Source organism: Camellia sinensis, chromosome 7, assembly GCF_055761805.1.
Source record: "Camellia sinensis isolate YWXY chromosome 7, ASM5576180v1, whole genome shotgun sequence".
NCBI classification, from domain to species: Eukaryota; Viridiplantae; Streptophyta; class Magnoliopsida; order Ericales; family Theaceae; genus Camellia; species Camellia sinensis.
The window spans coordinates 66,598,441-66,615,533 of record NC_138967.1 but is presented as its reverse complement, the minus strand read 5'-3'; the positions used below and the strand labels follow the sequence as shown (position 1 = coordinate 66,615,533).

The 17,093-nt window shown below is 31.1% G+C and overlaps 1 protein-coding gene and 1 long non-coding RNA gene across 2 annotated transcripts; one reads left to right on the top strand and one right to left on the bottom strand.

The window, feature by feature from the left end:
* Nucleotides 1–2,370: 2,370 nt before the first annotated feature.
* On the bottom strand, nt 2,371–15,925 carry LOC114256934 (uncharacterized). Its single transcript, XR_003627382.2, has 4 exons — nt 15,809–15,925; nt 15,621–15,734; nt 15,409–15,464; nt 2,371–2,629 (listed from the first exon to the last, which is right to left on the bottom strand). It is a non-coding gene; the product is annotated as an uncharacterized LOC114256934 (long non-coding RNA).
* LOC114256860 (disease resistance protein RPM1) lies at nt 9,359–13,054 on the top strand. Its single transcript, XM_028196578.2, has 2 exons — nt 9,359–12,433; nt 12,781–13,054. Exons 1-2 carry the CDS (start codon nt 9,627–9,629, stop codon nt 12,788–12,790), a joined length of 2,817 nt encoding a protein of 938 aa, XP_028052379.2. The 5' UTR covers nt 9,359–9,626; the 3' UTR covers nt 12,791–13,054.
* Nucleotides 15,926–17,093: the final 1,168 nt, after the last annotated feature.

Here is a 17,093-nt window from a genome sequence, read left to right as displayed (position 1 = left end):
ATTCTGGGCATTTTTATATGCACACCACTCATTTAAGTGTCTATTGTCTTTCAAAAAAAAATTTTATTACAATTTTGTCTCTCAATCAAATTATATTTTAAAACAAAATTCTAGAACCTAATTTCTTAGTACACACCTACATACAACCACCAGCCACCCTTGCAACCCTACCACCCTCTGACTCTGGCAACCCCTCTTAGTAGGGTTACCAATGAATCGAGTTGAATCAAGTTTTATTGAGTTCGAGTTTGGTTCGTTTATTTATTGATCTCATTTATTGAGCTTAAGCTCAGTTCGATAAGTAACCAGACTTGAGTTCGGCTTGGCTAGTTAATATTAATGAAATTTGAGTTTGGTTTGGCTTAGCTCGATAAGATTTTTTAAAATATTATTTAAATAAAAATATTTAAATATGATGGAATATAATGACAAGAGCCATATCGATCAAATTATATATATATATATTTAAATGTTTAAAATATTTTTAAACTCAAGCTCGGCTAAGTTCGGTTCAATCAAATTATATTTTTTAAAAAATTTAAATTTTGGTGTCACATCAGTACATTTCATTCAATTGTGTAAACAGAATGTGACGGTAGAAGTCAAATTGATTAAAATTTCAAAAGTTTGGATGTAGAATTGATATTAATCGAAGTGTGAGAGTCAAATTGAAAAATGCAAAAAAAATTTGAGACGCAAAATGATATTTTCTCTTTTTATAATTTGAAGTTCAATATATATAAATTCATAAATAAAAAAATAAAAAAATATTTACTAATAATTGTGGTGTCTTTGTCTAAATAACCCTTGATGAATTTTGGTACATAGAGGTAGTTGATGGACAGAGACATGAAGAAATGAAGAAATTGAATGAGTGGGCCATCTTGAAAGAGAAGTTATTTGGTGATATTGGGATATAGTGAGGCGTGTTATGATTAGTAAAGAGTGAGGTGTTATTCACGATTTTGAATTGAGATACAAAAAAATAACAAATAGCATAATGTTTAATGATGGGTAAGTAACATGGCACATGATTCCCAAATATACCAAATAATTTCCATAATCAAGAGGTCGTTGAATCTTTTTATTGCTTTGGTACATAGTTCGTTGCATCATTACTCAAACATTGAAAAACACGGTAGAGGCATGGAATGCATGTGTGGGAAGAAAAGTTTGGCTTTAAATTCATTTATGCTATGAATCAAAAATATAATTATTCAAATAATTATTTTTTTATATCTTTGTACCTACATTTATGAGCTATATTTTATTTTTTCTCTCTCTCTCTCTCTCTTTTATTTTTTATGGGTTTAATTATATTTTTTTATCTCTGTAGTTTTATTCAAATTCTACTTTAACGCTTAGGCCATGTTTGTTTGGGTGGACATAAACTTGGGATTGGACTAATAGTCCAATAAAATTATTAATCCGATATTTGGTTAAAAGTGTAGGTTCAATTTAGTTCTTCAGTTCAAACCAATAATTTTGGGACACTCATTAATTTTCAAAAGTTGTATGCGTAGATAAAATTAACAAAAATTTAGACAGAAAAATCAAATTAAAATTAAGCCTACACTGTAATATATGGACCGAATTATTCAAATTAAATAATAGAGATTAAAGTAAAATTTGAATCATACTATAAGAATAAGAAGTGTAATTAATTTTTTTTCTCCCCAACATTTCTTGTATATGACCATTTTTTGAGGAAATTTTTTCGTCATTTATTAAAATTCTCCACCATTATTTTTCCTCATATCAAACATAATATAAACTTATGCCACCACGTCAAAAATGCAAAAATTCAGGGTCCACCCTAAATTTTTAAGTAACCTTAGCGAAATCTTAACATGAGACCTTTATATATTTACAGGGAAAAAAAAATTACTTACATATATATTTGACTAAAATTTACATATATAGATATCAAAATTCAATTTACAGTATTAAAAAATAAATAAATATAAATCTATGATATCTAATAAAAAGTTAAATAAAATGAGTGAAATGTTAGCATTACTCTCAGGCACTTTCAACAACGCAAGTACTAATTAAATTTGTATAATTTAACGTATTTATCATTTCAAGTTTTAGAAAGTAATTATGAAAATTCAACTCCATTTATGTTGTGTGGGTAATTCTATTTTTACACTAAATCTTCTCAGTTTTTTTAAGGTACACACTTAATGATTTTTAAACATCAAGTTTTGTTTAGTGCACATCATCCTTCCTTGTCAAAAATACCCGTAACTCCTTCAAACCAAACCTAACATAACCCAAGCCACCACTTGTAACACCCCAAAATTAATTAAATTAAAACATTACTCATAACATGATTAATCTGAAATCTTATCATGCCAAACAATAACATTAATCCCAAAAGCCCTCTTTTCTATTGAACTACATATCAAATATTATAAATTTTCAGATTTTTGTCTTAGTTACAACAACATTAACAAAGTTCAAGAAACTAAAGGATAAAAATAATAATGTCTTAATGACGTATAAACATTAAGGCAAGACCTTGTTACAACAAAATGGACACATGGTTCCAAAATACATATGCCCGTCCCAACAAAACAAAAGACTCCCCCTCCTTCTCGTAGGGGTGGTTGCACATCACAAATTCCTGAAATTATTAGATATGAGTGAGCTAGATGACAGTAAAGTACTTTTTATCAAAGTATCTAGTTATTCGAAAATTCATATGACATTATCACAATCAAACATATTTAATTCAACTCATAGTATTAATTTAAGAAAGAATGCATGAATTCATAGCTTTCACAATTACACAATTCAACATCGGGGGTAAATATGCTATGAAATCCCTAAAGAGAGTCCCAATACATACACATACATAGGTTTATATCCAAAATATCCCCACATTTACCAGCTATTAATACGGTAGGAAATGGACACCCAAAGTCATCTTTTTTTTTCACTTTTACCAACTATAATACAGTAGGACCAGTGGACACTCAAAAACAATTTCTCACATTCGTCCGACAATAAGCTCAAGATAGGGCAATTGAGCACTTAAACTTTCCCCCGCGCGGGTACCAACACATAACTTTTTCCAAAAATCGACTCCCTACCCAGACTCATATGCTACTTACCACCTCCTTAAACAATCTTTCCAAGATTTCCAAGTATTCATACATTCTTTAGGTAAAGGGTAATGTACACCACTCAAGTAATTTAATGGAGTAATGAGCAACAATATTCATAATTCAAGAAAAATCTCAAGAGGTTCCAATTTCACAAGTCTCAATCAACACATATTCAAATATCATAATCCATTCATCAATTTTAAAGAATTAAAAATCAATTTCATCTTTTTCCCAAATTTTACAACAAGAGTTTTCATAAATTTGGGGCTTTTACCCCTAAATCGTGTTAAATGTTATTTCCCAACTAAAATCTTCATAATCCATAGCCATTAATAGAAATTTTAAGAAAATGTAGAGAAAATTTTATTTTTGAAACAAAATCCAATTTTGTAAACTCAATCATTAAATTATAGCATCAATATAATAATAGCACCACATAAACATCATCAAAATAAAAAGATATAAGATTAAAAGTAATCCTACCTCCAAGATAAAAGTAGAGAAGCTAGATCAAGAAGATTCCTTCAAAAAATCCAAGATCCAATCGGTCGAAATGTTGGTCTTCACTTGTTCTTCATCTTTAATATAAGATCTATGGTGGATTCTTGGTGAAAAATAGATGAAATCACAGTTCGGAGGTCTGGGGTTTCGGGTATGGAGGAGAGAAAGAGAAGAGGAAGAAAGAATGAAAAGTTTGGGCTAAAAAGTGACTTTAAAGTTCCTGACTTCGAATAGACCGCTTGAGCGGTCAAAGCTTGGCTCGAGCAGGCAAATTAAACTCCTAAAATCTCAAAATCCCGCTCGAGTAGTCAAAAGTTCACTTGAGCGGACTTACTTCCAATACATGTACTCAAATTTCAAACGGACATAACTTCCTCGTTCGGACTCTGTTTTACGTCATTCTTGTATCCAAATCGAAGTCCTGAAAACAAGTTTTCCAATGATTCTAGCCTCACATCCAGATTTAAAGTGTGGAAAGAGAAAAAGGAAAAAGAGTGAAAACTGCTCATAGGACAATTATCTGAATCAATATTTTTGGTTCAATCCTACTTTACCATTATGATATCACCCCTAATCAATACTCTAAAATCAATCAAAGAGGCTTCAAGTACAATGATAAGAGGGTCAAAGAAATCCTACTAGTCCAAGGAGTACGGAGTGTTACACCACTCGCCACTACCACTATCGCCATGAACCACTGCAAACTTTGGCCACCATCACGAGCCTTCCATCTCATCTTCGTTGCTATTACCATCTCTAGTGGTCCTTCTCAACCCCCTCACACCCTCTTCCACCATTCCCTTCACACCTTCGCCCCCACTTAGTCTTCTTTAATACCCTCCTTGCAAACCTTGTTGCTCGCAACTCCCTTACCTGTAACACACCAACCCTTCCTACACTCTGACGGCCACGATATAGAGACATTCACAGAGAAAAAGATCGCACAACTAGGGTTTTGAAATAAAGAGAGATCGTCAGCGACTAGGGTTTTAAAGAGAGAAATCGTGGTGGCTATGGTTTCGTAGAGAGCAAGAGGGCTACGACTATGATTTTGACATAATGAAGCGTGGTGGTTGCGAGGGTGCCAAAGAGAGGCTGTGGATTGAGTTTGCAATGGTGGGAAGCTCGTGGCAATGGGGATTTTGAGGTGGCAAAGTTGCAGCAATGGTAGTTTGTGGTGTTGGTGGCTAGGGTTAGGTTTAAGAAGTTAAGATTTTGGTGGAGAAGATAAGGGCATTTTGATAATTTTATTTTAGGACAAAATTGTAATAAAATAATATATCACTAAGTGTTTAAAGAAAGAGGAAATGGCATGTGAAATAGAAGCTCCCATCTTGTGCCCTTTCTCCTAAAGCATTCTTCTCTTTTTTTGGATCTGGTTAAGCACAACCACTAATAAACACTTTACTTTTGACATGGTTGATCAAAGATAAGATTTGATCAACTTTAATTTTGAGAAACATGTCCCCATAAGCAATTATAACTAGTGTGTACATTTGACAATATTTTTGAACTCTTTCCTTTGGATTTGGATTTTTTAATTTTTTAATTCTTGTAATGTACCTAGAAAATTTACACACAAAAAACACCTCTAAAAACATTGTGTGATTAAGATTTAATTTAAGTGTAGTTCTCATTATATAAAAATTGAATCTCGACTACACATCACTTTTCCTTATTAGCTTTTAAATAATTGTTTTTGAGTTACTAGTTTTTTTTTTTTTTTTTTTTTACTTGAGAAATAATAAGTATACCAAAAAAATGTATACATAATGCAAGATCAACTTTTTTGGAGCCCTAAATTTTAACAAAATTTAAGACCCTAGGAGGCAGCCTTGCCGGCCTATATCTGAGGCGGGCACCGAAAAGGTTGCCACGTAACATGAGGTCAAACAATCTGGACAATTATGTTACCATCACACACACTTATAAAATAGAATAATGTATAAGTGGGTGTTTTTTATAACAGTAATAATATAAATATATATAAAAAAAAGTTTGAATTTTCTTAAGTTGGCAATTTAATTTAAGAGAGGGTTTGGGTATGATGAGCCTATTTTGGAGTCAACATCGTCTTGTTTGTTTTGAATTTCAGAAACTATTTTTTGAATTTGTTTTGAAAAAATAAAAATTAGTTTGACAAAAATAAATATTAAAAAAATATTTTTAAATTTTTAAAATTATTTCCATTCTCTAAAAAGATAAAATTATAAAATGATAAGTGCTTTTAATTTTTTCGTTTTTTTTCAAAACAAATTTTAAATATTTTAGAAAAAAAATTGAAATAAATTTCTAAGGAGGAAATCAAATGCGGCCTCTATATTTGAATCACATTTGTTTTACAATAATAAACAATAAATATAATTTTAAAAATAATCATAATTTTTTATAATATAAATATTATTCAAACATATAATTATTGGGTACAGGATTAAAGTGTGCTAATGAAATATCAATTGCCAAAAGTTGGAGAGGTTTTTGGTAGTTTTTATTTTTTTATTTCTCGTCAGCTAGCACACAAGTCTTAAATGTTACTATTTCAATCAATCAAAAATAAAAAATGTCAGAAGCTTTAAATAAATTATCAGCATAAATTATCAGCCACCCTTTGAGTATGAGTGAATGAAGTGATTTTTTTAAGGGCAAATTACAAACACTCCCCTCGATATTTGGTAAAAATATAAATTTTTTCAGGAGGTTTGAAAAATTACAAATTGTCTTTTGAGGGTCAAATTTTCATAACAAATTAGAAAAAATTAAGGGAGAATCTGTATGAAAATAAAAACCTCAGGGGTAATTTGTTATGAAAATATAAATCTCAAGGGACGGGATGTAATTTCTCAAACTCCAGGAGAGAATCTGTATTTTCACCAAATCTCGAGGGGAGTGTTTGTAATTTGCCCTTTTTCTAAATTAGTTCAAGGAGCTATATACCTCAATATCGAGGTTTTTCAAAAAAATTCTACTAGAAACATAGTATTAATGAATTATCAAAAGGTCAAAATTGAATTATTTAATATTTTTAAAATTTTGAATGAAAAAATTTATTTAGTCAAAGTAATGATTAGAATATCAATGCATTATTGCACATTATATAGATAATGATTGAAAATTAAATAAACGAATAATTTCATTTAAATTAGTTGAACTTCCATATAATGGTCATTCACTTGGGATAACAATAAAAAATATATTATAATCAAACTATATCAAATCTTAAATTAACTTTACCATTACCTCTTAGTGCTACTTTATTTCATATTTATTGTTGTGCCTATGTTTTAAATTTGATTGTTAAAAAAGTTATGAATCAGTATGATGATTCTATAATAGCAATAAGAAATACGATTATTGCAATTAATAATTCTGTTAAATGGCTTGATGTGTAGAAAATTATGTCAACAACAACAAATGAAATGCAGAAAATTACCTTCAGACGTAGAAATTAGGTGAAATTTAACATACAATATGTTAAATGTAACTTTAAAACAAGGAAAAGTTAGTAAATTTATTTTTTTAATTGATGACAATTAGAGGAATTACCCGAACAAGCTGATTGGGCCCACTTAACCTTATATAAAGATTTTTTAAAATTTTTTTGATCAATCGACAAAAAGATTTTCATATATATATATACACCTATTTTTATATTTGTTTTACATCAATTAACAAAAATAATGATGATTTTCACAAATTAGTTTCAAATGAAATATATTATGACATTACTGTTTCAATGAAAGTAAAATTTAATAAATATTTCGACCCATTACCACACATTTTTGGTTTAGCTATCGTAATGGATCCTAGGTGTAAAGATATTAGTTTACAAATTTTTTTACAACTTATTTTTGGTAACAAAGATCAATTTGCTTTATTGTTGAAACACTCAAACAATTATTGTTTGAGAAATATAAGAATGTTGTAGTTGTAATTAGACCACTTGCACACACTACAACAAGCTCATCTTGTGGTGGAGGATTTGATATTTGATCACAGATAAAAAAATAGAAGAACATCTCAAAATGCAAGCACTTATAGTTCTAAGTGACAATGTTATTTGGATCAACCTTATGTTGATGAAAGTGAGGAAGAAGATTTTGATATTTTAGATTGATGGAAACAACTTGAACATCTATGACATATTGCACAAATGATTCGTGATATATTAACCGTTTATTTTTTTACAGAAGCTTCTAAAATAGTTTTTAGTGCAAGTGAATGATTGTTGAGCGATTATTGTTGTAGACTTACACCCGAAATGGTTAATACACTGATGATAACAAGAAATTATTTGTATGCAACTGAAAGATAACAAAATGTTAACGAGAAAATAAGGATTCAAGCTGATTTGGATGCTATCCCAATGGGCAATCCGAATAAATTGTCTAACTTCAATGATTGATGAATAATTTTTCTTTTTAGTATGTAATTTCGTAATATTTTTTATTCTTTGAGGTACAGTATAATGTAAATAATTAGTAAACTTGTAGGTTCCAACCTAGCTGGGATGTACTTGATCTATAATGTCATAATTTCTCCACCGTCTATCATAAATTTGCAATATTTCATTTCATTTTTCAAAATTATTATTTACATTTATCATTTTTTATTTCCACTGTGTACTTAAGTTGGTAAAGAAAAATAAAATAAATCAACCTTGGGCCCGGGCCCGGCCAAAAGCCAAAGGACCCCTAGGCTAACCCGTCCTGAATTTGGCTGAAGCCCGACCGGGTCTGCACTGGCCAATTTTACATCCCTGGTGCTAATAAATAGCTATTGTTAAAAGTTAGAGAGATTATATTGATGATTTTGAAATAATTTTTCATACCATTTATGTTGCGTCATTTGTCCATTTTTTTTTTTAAAAACCCACACAAATATAATTTTCACAAAAGTTGGCCACTTCCTCGGGTAACCAATGACAATAACAACACACAAAGGACTATACTCACCTGCTAGCAATTGCCGCCCACTCATTTCCTTGAAGTCTAGAATCCACAAAGACAAAAGTATTATTGACTACTTTTGTGGACAAAGAAAAATAATAAGATAAAAAGGAAAGAAATTGGGTGTTTGGCCCTACTATTATATTATTAATTATTAATTATTTTTAAATTATACATAATTGTCTCAAGTTTTGTTTAAAAAAAAAAATTAAGTGGAGTGTCATCTACGTTTAAAAATAAAAATAAGTAATTGTCCTTCTATATCTGTGAAAACATGAGGGTCAAATTATAAAATATATATAATAAAAGAAATTTATTTCTCATAACTAGTTTGAATTAAAATCACTAGCTTGCGAAGAAGAAAAAAGACGAATAATATCAATTATTTGATCACATTATTTGAGTATACATTATTTAAAATTTTAATATCAATTCTATTATAAATGTTTTTAACATACTTTAGATTGTCTTACATTTATTGTCTTTTATAACTCAATCAATGTGGATTAAAATGAGTATACATTATTTAAAATTTTAATATCAATTCTATTATAAATGTTTTTAATATACTTTAGATTGTCTTACATTTATTGTCTTTTATAACTCAATCAATGTGGATTAAAAAAAAAAAAAAAACTCTTATATATATATATTCATATTATTTTTCAATTTCTATGCCTGAAAAAATTGATATTTCATTTCATCCATTTTTTCCTTGTAAATTTTTGTTAGTATTAATGTTCGACCCTCAACGTTGAAATCTTAACTCCATTAAATTTGAATCACGTATTATTTTTATTTTTGTAATTTTATTCATAAATATTTTTTTTTTCACTATCTAGAAGCATTGATGTGAATAGGCCAACTACTCCTCCAATGGCTAAAAGGTGAGGTAGTTGGTCTTCCTTCAAGTTGTCAAATCCATTATTATATCAGCAATTCTTTAAATAAAAACCTACAATATTGTAACCAAACTCTGAATGCATATATGATCATAGCAAGCTAATCATATGTGTTACATGTATTGAGTGAAGCCAAAAAAAGAAGAAAAAAAATAGTGAAATATATGGCAGAAGTTGCAGTATGCTCAACTATCAACAATTTGGAGGCATTGTTAGTGCATGATGAACCAAAATTGTTGAGGAAGGTCCGCAGAGAAGTTTCCACAATCAAATCTGAATTGGAGAGCATAAAATCAATACTAAAAGATGCAGATTGGAGGGCTGAAACAGGAAACGAAAACGCAAAAACTTGGGTGAAACAAGTTCGAGAGTTGGCTCAACAGATTGAGGATGTCTTCGACCAATACACGATTCACTTGTCAGAACGTCGTCAGCGTCGCGGCTTCATCAATTTTCTCAACAAAGTCGCTCACTCGATCGTTAAACTAAAGCCGCAACATGGCATAGCCTCTAAGATTCAAGAAATTAAACAAACCATTGTTGAGATCAAGAAAAAGGCTAGTGGGTATGATTCATCAAACAGTGAAACTGATCAAGATGATCCTCGTGTCGCTTCACTTTTCGTGGAGGAAGATGAAGTTGTGGGTATTGAATACACCAGAGAAGAATTGGTTGACATGTTGGTAAGCGGAGAGACAAATCGGATGGTGATCTCGCTAGTAGGTATGGGCGGTGTTGGAAAGACCACTCTTGCTAAGAAAGTTCATGACAATCAAAAAGTGCTTGCGCACTTTGATTGTCGCGCTTGGATCACTGTTTCTCAATCATACAAGATAGAGGAGATCCTCAGAACGATGATAAAGCAGCTATACAAATCAAGAAATGAGCCTCCACCTCCGGGAATCGATGCTATGGACCAAAACTCGCTCATTGACAACGTCAGAGGATATTTACTTCAAAAGAGGTATGAAATTGTTTTTGACGATGTCTGGAGAACAGACTTTTGGAGATTCATAAAACATGCTTTACCGAAAACTAGCAAAGGAAGTAGGGTAATTATAACCACGCGCAACGAAGAAGTTGCTAGATTTTGCAAAGAATCTTCACTTGATTATGTCTATGAGATTCAGTCCCTACCTGAAAACGAGGCTTGGAGACTCTTTTGTATGAAAGCCTTCCAATGGGACTTTGGGGGTGTTTGTCCCTCCGAATTGGAGAAAGTGTCTCGCAAAATTGTTAGAAAATGTGAAGGATTACCCCTTGCAATTGTGACAATAGGCGGTCTGTTGTCCACTAAAAATAGGATTGTATCCGAATGGCAAAAATTCTACGATAGCCTTGGTTCTGAGTTAGAAAGGAATCCTAATCTTACAAGTATCAAAAAAATTGTGTTGCTTAGTTACCACAATTTGCCTTACTTCCTCAAACCATGTTTCTTGTACTTGGGTATAATCCCCGAGGATTATTCCATCAATTGTGGAAGACTAGTTCGACTTTGGATGGCTGAGGGTTTCATTGAAGAACAAAAAGGCAAAACATTGGAAGAAGTTGCAGAAGAATACTTGATTGAGCTCATCCTTAGAAACTTGGTTCAAGTGTCAAGTACAAAAATTAATGGAAGAGTTAAGAATTGTCGGGTTCACGATGTAGTGCGTGAGATCATCCTCTCAAAGTCCGAGGAGTTGAGTTTCTGCCATGTTTTAGCAGACGAGGATTCAAGTCTCAATAATCAAAGTCGACGACTATCAATGCATATGAAGAACAGAATGGATAAGGTTCTGGAAAGCACACATATTTCCCGAATTCGTTCTTTTTTTCTTTTTGCAGGGGGAGAGCTGCCAAACAAGTCCTTGTTGGTTGAACTAGCTGCAAATTTCAAGCTTTTAAAAGTACTAGATCTTCAAGATGCTCCTCTAGATCAACTACATGAAGAAGTGGGGAATCTACTTCATTTGCGATACCTAAGTGTGAAGAATACAAGTGTGAAGACAATTCCAAAGTCTATTGGTAAGCTACAAAACCTGCAAACTTTGAATTTGAAATACTCTCTCGTGTTTGAGCTACCAATCGAGATCAATAGGCTCCATAAATTGCGACATCTTCTAAGCTTTTCTTTTAACTATGATATTGATATAAGTTTGGATAGTATAAGAGGAGTGAAGATAAGAGGAGGGATCGGGCATTTAGAACAGTTGCAAAAGTTGTGGGTTGTGGAGGCACTTGAAGAAGAAGAAGAATGGGGCAACCTTGTTTTCAAAGAGCTGGAAAATTTGAGGCAGTTGAGGAAGTTGGGCGTTCTCAAAGTGAGAAGAGAAAATGGGAGGGTTCTTTGTGCTGCCATTGAGAAGATGAAACACCTTAGGGTTTTGGGGATACGGGCTAAAAGTGAAGATGAGATTATGGATTTACATTCTATTTCTTCACCACCTGAATATCTTCAACGTCTCTACTTGGGGGGATATTTATTGACTTTGCCAGATTGGATCCCAAAACTACAACATCTACTCGCAATACGTCTACACTGGACAGGTTTGACCGCTAATGCAATAAAATCCCTTCAAGTGTTGCCTAATTTACTAAAGCTTGATATCTATCAGGGTTATGATGGACAGAGATTGCATTTTGAGGTTGGAGGGTTTCAAAAACTTAAGGTGTTATATCTACAAGGCTTGAAGCGATTGAATTCCATGGTAATAGAGGATGGAGCGTTGCCTCTTCTTGAAGAAATATGGATTGGGCCTAGCCCGCAACTGAAGGAGGTACCCTCTGGCTTCCACCACCTCAAAAGACTCGCAGCTCTTTCCTTTTATGATATGCCAATGGAGTTCTTAGATAGAATGCAACCGGACGAAGGAGAAGACTATTGGATTATTCAGCATATACCCGATATCAAGTTCTCGTTCAAGTCTAGAGGATTGTACTACAAAACCTATAGTCTTCGAGATTTCCAAGTCACACGTGAAAGACAGAGGTTTGCTCCCTAAATTTTCATGCTATACAATTAATTTCTCAGTTCATGAATAATTTTTCTCGACATGTTTTGATATTATAGGTGAACTTGATTTAGCCACTATAAATCCAATTTAGGGAACATAATTCATTCTTGGATTTGAAACTTGGATGAACTCCAATTCAGATTCCACGATGCTAAATACAACAAATTTCTTTTGTCAAGGTTTCTCTCTAGAACATTTAAAAGTATTTTCTCTAAATACTCTGAAATCTGAAACAATTTTTTTAGTATTTTTAATATGATATGTTTTTTATTTTCATTTTAGTTCTTTCCATTGTTAATGTTTGTTGCATTTTTTGTCATAGGAAATATTGATGTGCGTCGAAGTTGACAGATTCTGGTCTTACTGCCAACACAGAAGGTTGAAGGAAATTCAATTACAGTGTGAAAAGAGAAAAAAATGGCATCTCCTTCCCTCCCTCCAAAATCAACATGGTTCTTTCTTATGTTTTATTATTATTGTTGTTGTTGACCAAGACAACATGTGTGGATTTCTCTTAGTATGCCTTGTTATTTTTAATAACTATGTGATGTTTGATTTAGACAAATATAATAAGGTCATCCAGTCCTTTGTTGTAACATCATTGCACAGTGTTCTATCTCTTTTTCTGATCTTTTATTCTGCAATCATTCTAAGTATTTTTTTTTTTTGTTTAACAATATCTGTAGTTCACACAAATAATTCATCTAGTTTCAATCGACTTTAGGAGATGCATTGATCAATTGTGAATTTTTATCATAACCAAATTGGTTCTACGTTACTTCTCTTTTTTCTAATTATTCACACAACAGGATTCTGGCTAGTGTCATGACATAAAGAGTATACTGTTATATCATTCTAGCTGGTGTCATGGCTTAAGAATGCAATCTCAGAATTTATTAGGAGGAAAAAAAGACTTTTAGCAATATTAAGGGCAAGATAGGTTTTGGAAAGTTAAATTCTGAAGCTTGAAAATGCAGATTGCAGAAGACAAATAAAAAGTGCTGTAGTTTAAAGAAATGAAAAATATGCATCTTGGAAATTTATTATTAGAATCCAAATTTGTGTACCATAGGTCATTGTGTAACTTTTTTTAATGACATCTAAAGGGAATAGAGTGAAGTTTTGGAAACAAAGTGGTGTTGAGAAGGGGCTCTTGATAGAGCCTTTCTTGCTATTTTCTTCTTCTTGTTGACAACTAAGAGTCATAGATACGGGCACGTGACACAATAGCTCTTAAAATATACAAGACATGACATGTAGGAAGATACAAAATGAATACCTTAGATAGTTATATGTCATTTATATGAATATCTTATTCATTGATAAATACAGACTAACTCAAGGTCAAAAGGAGGGATTAATTTATATAAATCTACTTTGTTTTTCATTTATCATTGTGTGACTAGGTACTTATCTTACAAAAATAAATCATTATATGCTTGTCCAACTGTTCAAAGTTTGTCCAAATCTTAAAAAATAAACAAATAATACGACACCTGTTGGGTAGCAACTGAGTGTCGACACTCCACCTTGGCCACGTTTGTTTGGCAGATTAGGTTGGATGGGATTGTTAGTGAAGAGATTGTTAATGTAAGGATTGTTAATGAGGGGATTAAGTAAAAGTGTATTTGTTTTGATGATAGTATGGGAGATGATTAGTGATGGGATTGTTAAATTATTTTTATATAAAATAAATAAATAAATAAAAAATTTCTATATTAAAAAAAAATTAAAACAAATATTAAAACAAACAGATGCACTTGGTAAAAATAAAATAAAATATTTATATAAAATAGACTCAATTCCCTCACTATTTTGCTAATCCCACTCAAAATCTAGCCAAGCTAATTCCCTTATGTGCTGGTATTCATATAGTCCCCTTCTATTTTTGTCAACCAAACATGGGCTATGTAGGGCCTACAGGATTGGTAGTCCAATCCCCCCCGCCTATGGAGCCAAACAAATATGACCTAGGAGTGTTTGTGCTTCTTAGGTTTGATAAAGAAGCCTTGTTGGTAGCTTATTTTAGGGGTGTGGGTAGAGATGTCTTTTGAGATGTTGGGCTGAAGAGGAATTTGCAAAAAACGGATTGGGTCTTTCATGGGAGCTTCTATTTACACACATAACATCCACTCTCTACACATCTCTCCTCACTACACTTCCTACACACCTCCTTCATTAAGTGTGCGTATTGAGGGTGTTTGGTGTGTGTATATAGAAGCTCCCGCCTTTCATAGAGATGTGGCTTATTTAGGAGTATTTTACAAGGAGACCTTCAGAATAGTAGAATGAAGCTACGAACCATAGATACGGACTTATGGACACGTGAGATACGAAATGCAAAGGACATGTGCTAAATATATAATTTTATAATTTTATTATATGTTATATATTTGAATATTATATATTTATTCTCATTAAATTTATTAACTTTGGGTATGTTACTCTAATGATTTAAATAATTATAATAAATAAATAGGACACTGTGTGTCCCTAACGTTACTTCCTCCTGTGTCTGACACCCGTATGTAACCTCCGAAGAGGTGTTCGTACTTTATAAATGCCTCTATATAGACTTAAGGTAGTAATATTATTATTGTTTTGGTTATTTAGCCTATTTTGTATAGTTGTTTGTCAAGGAAGGTTATGGCTAACATAGATAATATTTTGTGAATTATTTTTACTTATAAAAGTTTTAGGACTTTTTTTTGTTTATTTTGTGAGAAATTATCAAATGTTCTCAGAGTAATACTCCATGCTAAGTGTATGCGCGGTGCGGTTTGATGCTATTTGACGATAAAATTATAATCAAATCGTGGATAACAGATTGATAACTTTGCTACCCGTAATCAAACTGCGGTTTGAGCGGTTTCAACCTGTTAATTGATTAGTATAATATATATGAAAAATATTATGTAAAATAATCTGTTAAATTTAATAAATTCAGTACCTGAATTTCTGTCATCCCCACCCCCAAACCCCTTTCTTCCTTTCCTCAAGCAGCATCTACAACAACAAAATCAACCAAACACATGCCAAATAATATATGTATATTTATACAAATGTATGTATCTATTAGAAAAAAAAGAAAAAAGAAAAGAAAAAGGGAGATGGAGAGAGAGAGTGACAAGAGTTTAATATTGAGCTAGACCAAAATCTTACCATTGCAAAGCAGAGTCATTGAAATGGATACTCAGTGACTCTCTTTTGCGTATTCATCTTTATTTGTAGAATGATTATGTGTGGTAGTCATATTCATCTTTATTTGTCATTCATCTATAGAAAATCACAAATCAATAGGAAGATCCAATAAAAAGATGACAAATCAACTGAATTTGGAAAACACATGCCTTGAAATCAATAGAGGGGCGTGTGAGAGAGGTGAAAGCAACTGTCGGTGAACTTACACTCGGTTTGGACGGAGTAATTTGGTGAACATAATGAAAAGGGTAAAGTACACTGACATCCTGAGATTTAAGTTTATTACAATTTCCCTTTTATCTTTTGGAAATTATATATTTTCTCTTGAGATTTAAAGTTTTATTACAGATTTTTTCTTTAGTAATTTATTTTTTTTTTAAATATCAATTTTGCCCTCATTTGGTAAATTACATTGACATTTCTCACATTTTAGAAATTACAATCCCCTCCTTAGGTTTAAAGTAGCATTACCAATTGCCCCCTCGGTTAGTATTAGTTGAAAAAAAAAATTAATTGAAAAAAAATTTTATTAGTAAAATTTTTAAATTTATGTTTAAAAACTAACGTAAGCTCATTTTTTGAATTTACGTTTTTTTTTCAAATTTATAAACTGAGACAACTATTTATAAAACAAAAAAAATATCAAACAAGTTTTTACGACAATTTTTTAAAAGTTTTGTAAATATAAATTGAAACCTAAAAACGAAATGGTTATTAAACAGGCTCGAAATGGTTACTAAACAGGCTTCAGATGATAAAAGTGTCGTAAAATTAACAAATAATTAAATAAGTTATCAACGCAAGAAATTACTTATGAAAAAATTCGTAGGCTATGCATGGTTTGATTGTTAGAATTTGTTTTAAAGAAATTAAAAATTAATTTGGTTAAGAAATAAAAAATAAAAAATAATTATCATTTTTATATAATTTTTATCTTTTGAGTGGTTAGAAATAATTTTTTACAAATTAAATTGAAACAGCTATACGTATGTATATAGCCTACCCAAAAGTTAAAATAATAATTATTTTTACCCTTAAATGATAATTATTTTTTATTTCTTAACCAAATTAATTTTTAATTTTTTTTAAAAAAATTCTAAAAATCAAACCATACATAATCTAAGAATCTTTTGATAAGTCATTTCTTACGTTGGTAACTTATTTAATTATTTGTTAATTTTACCATATTTTTACCATCTGAGGCCTGTGTGGTAACCGTTTTGTTTTCAATTTTTAATTTATATTTACAAAAATTTTAAAAACTGTCATAAAAATTTGTTTGATAATTTTTTTGGTTTATAAATGGTTGTCTCAATTTGTAAATTTGAGAAAAAAACGTAAATTCAAAAAATGAGTTTACGTTGATTTTTAAACAAAAATTTAAAAATTTTACTAACAATTTTTTTGTTCAATTAATTTTTTTTTTCAAATAAA

Coding starts and splice junctions, on each gene's coding strand:
- LOC114256860 (XM_028196578.2), top strand. CDS start 9,627: ATGGCAGAAGTTGCAGTATGCTCAACTATCAACAATTTGGAGGCATTG.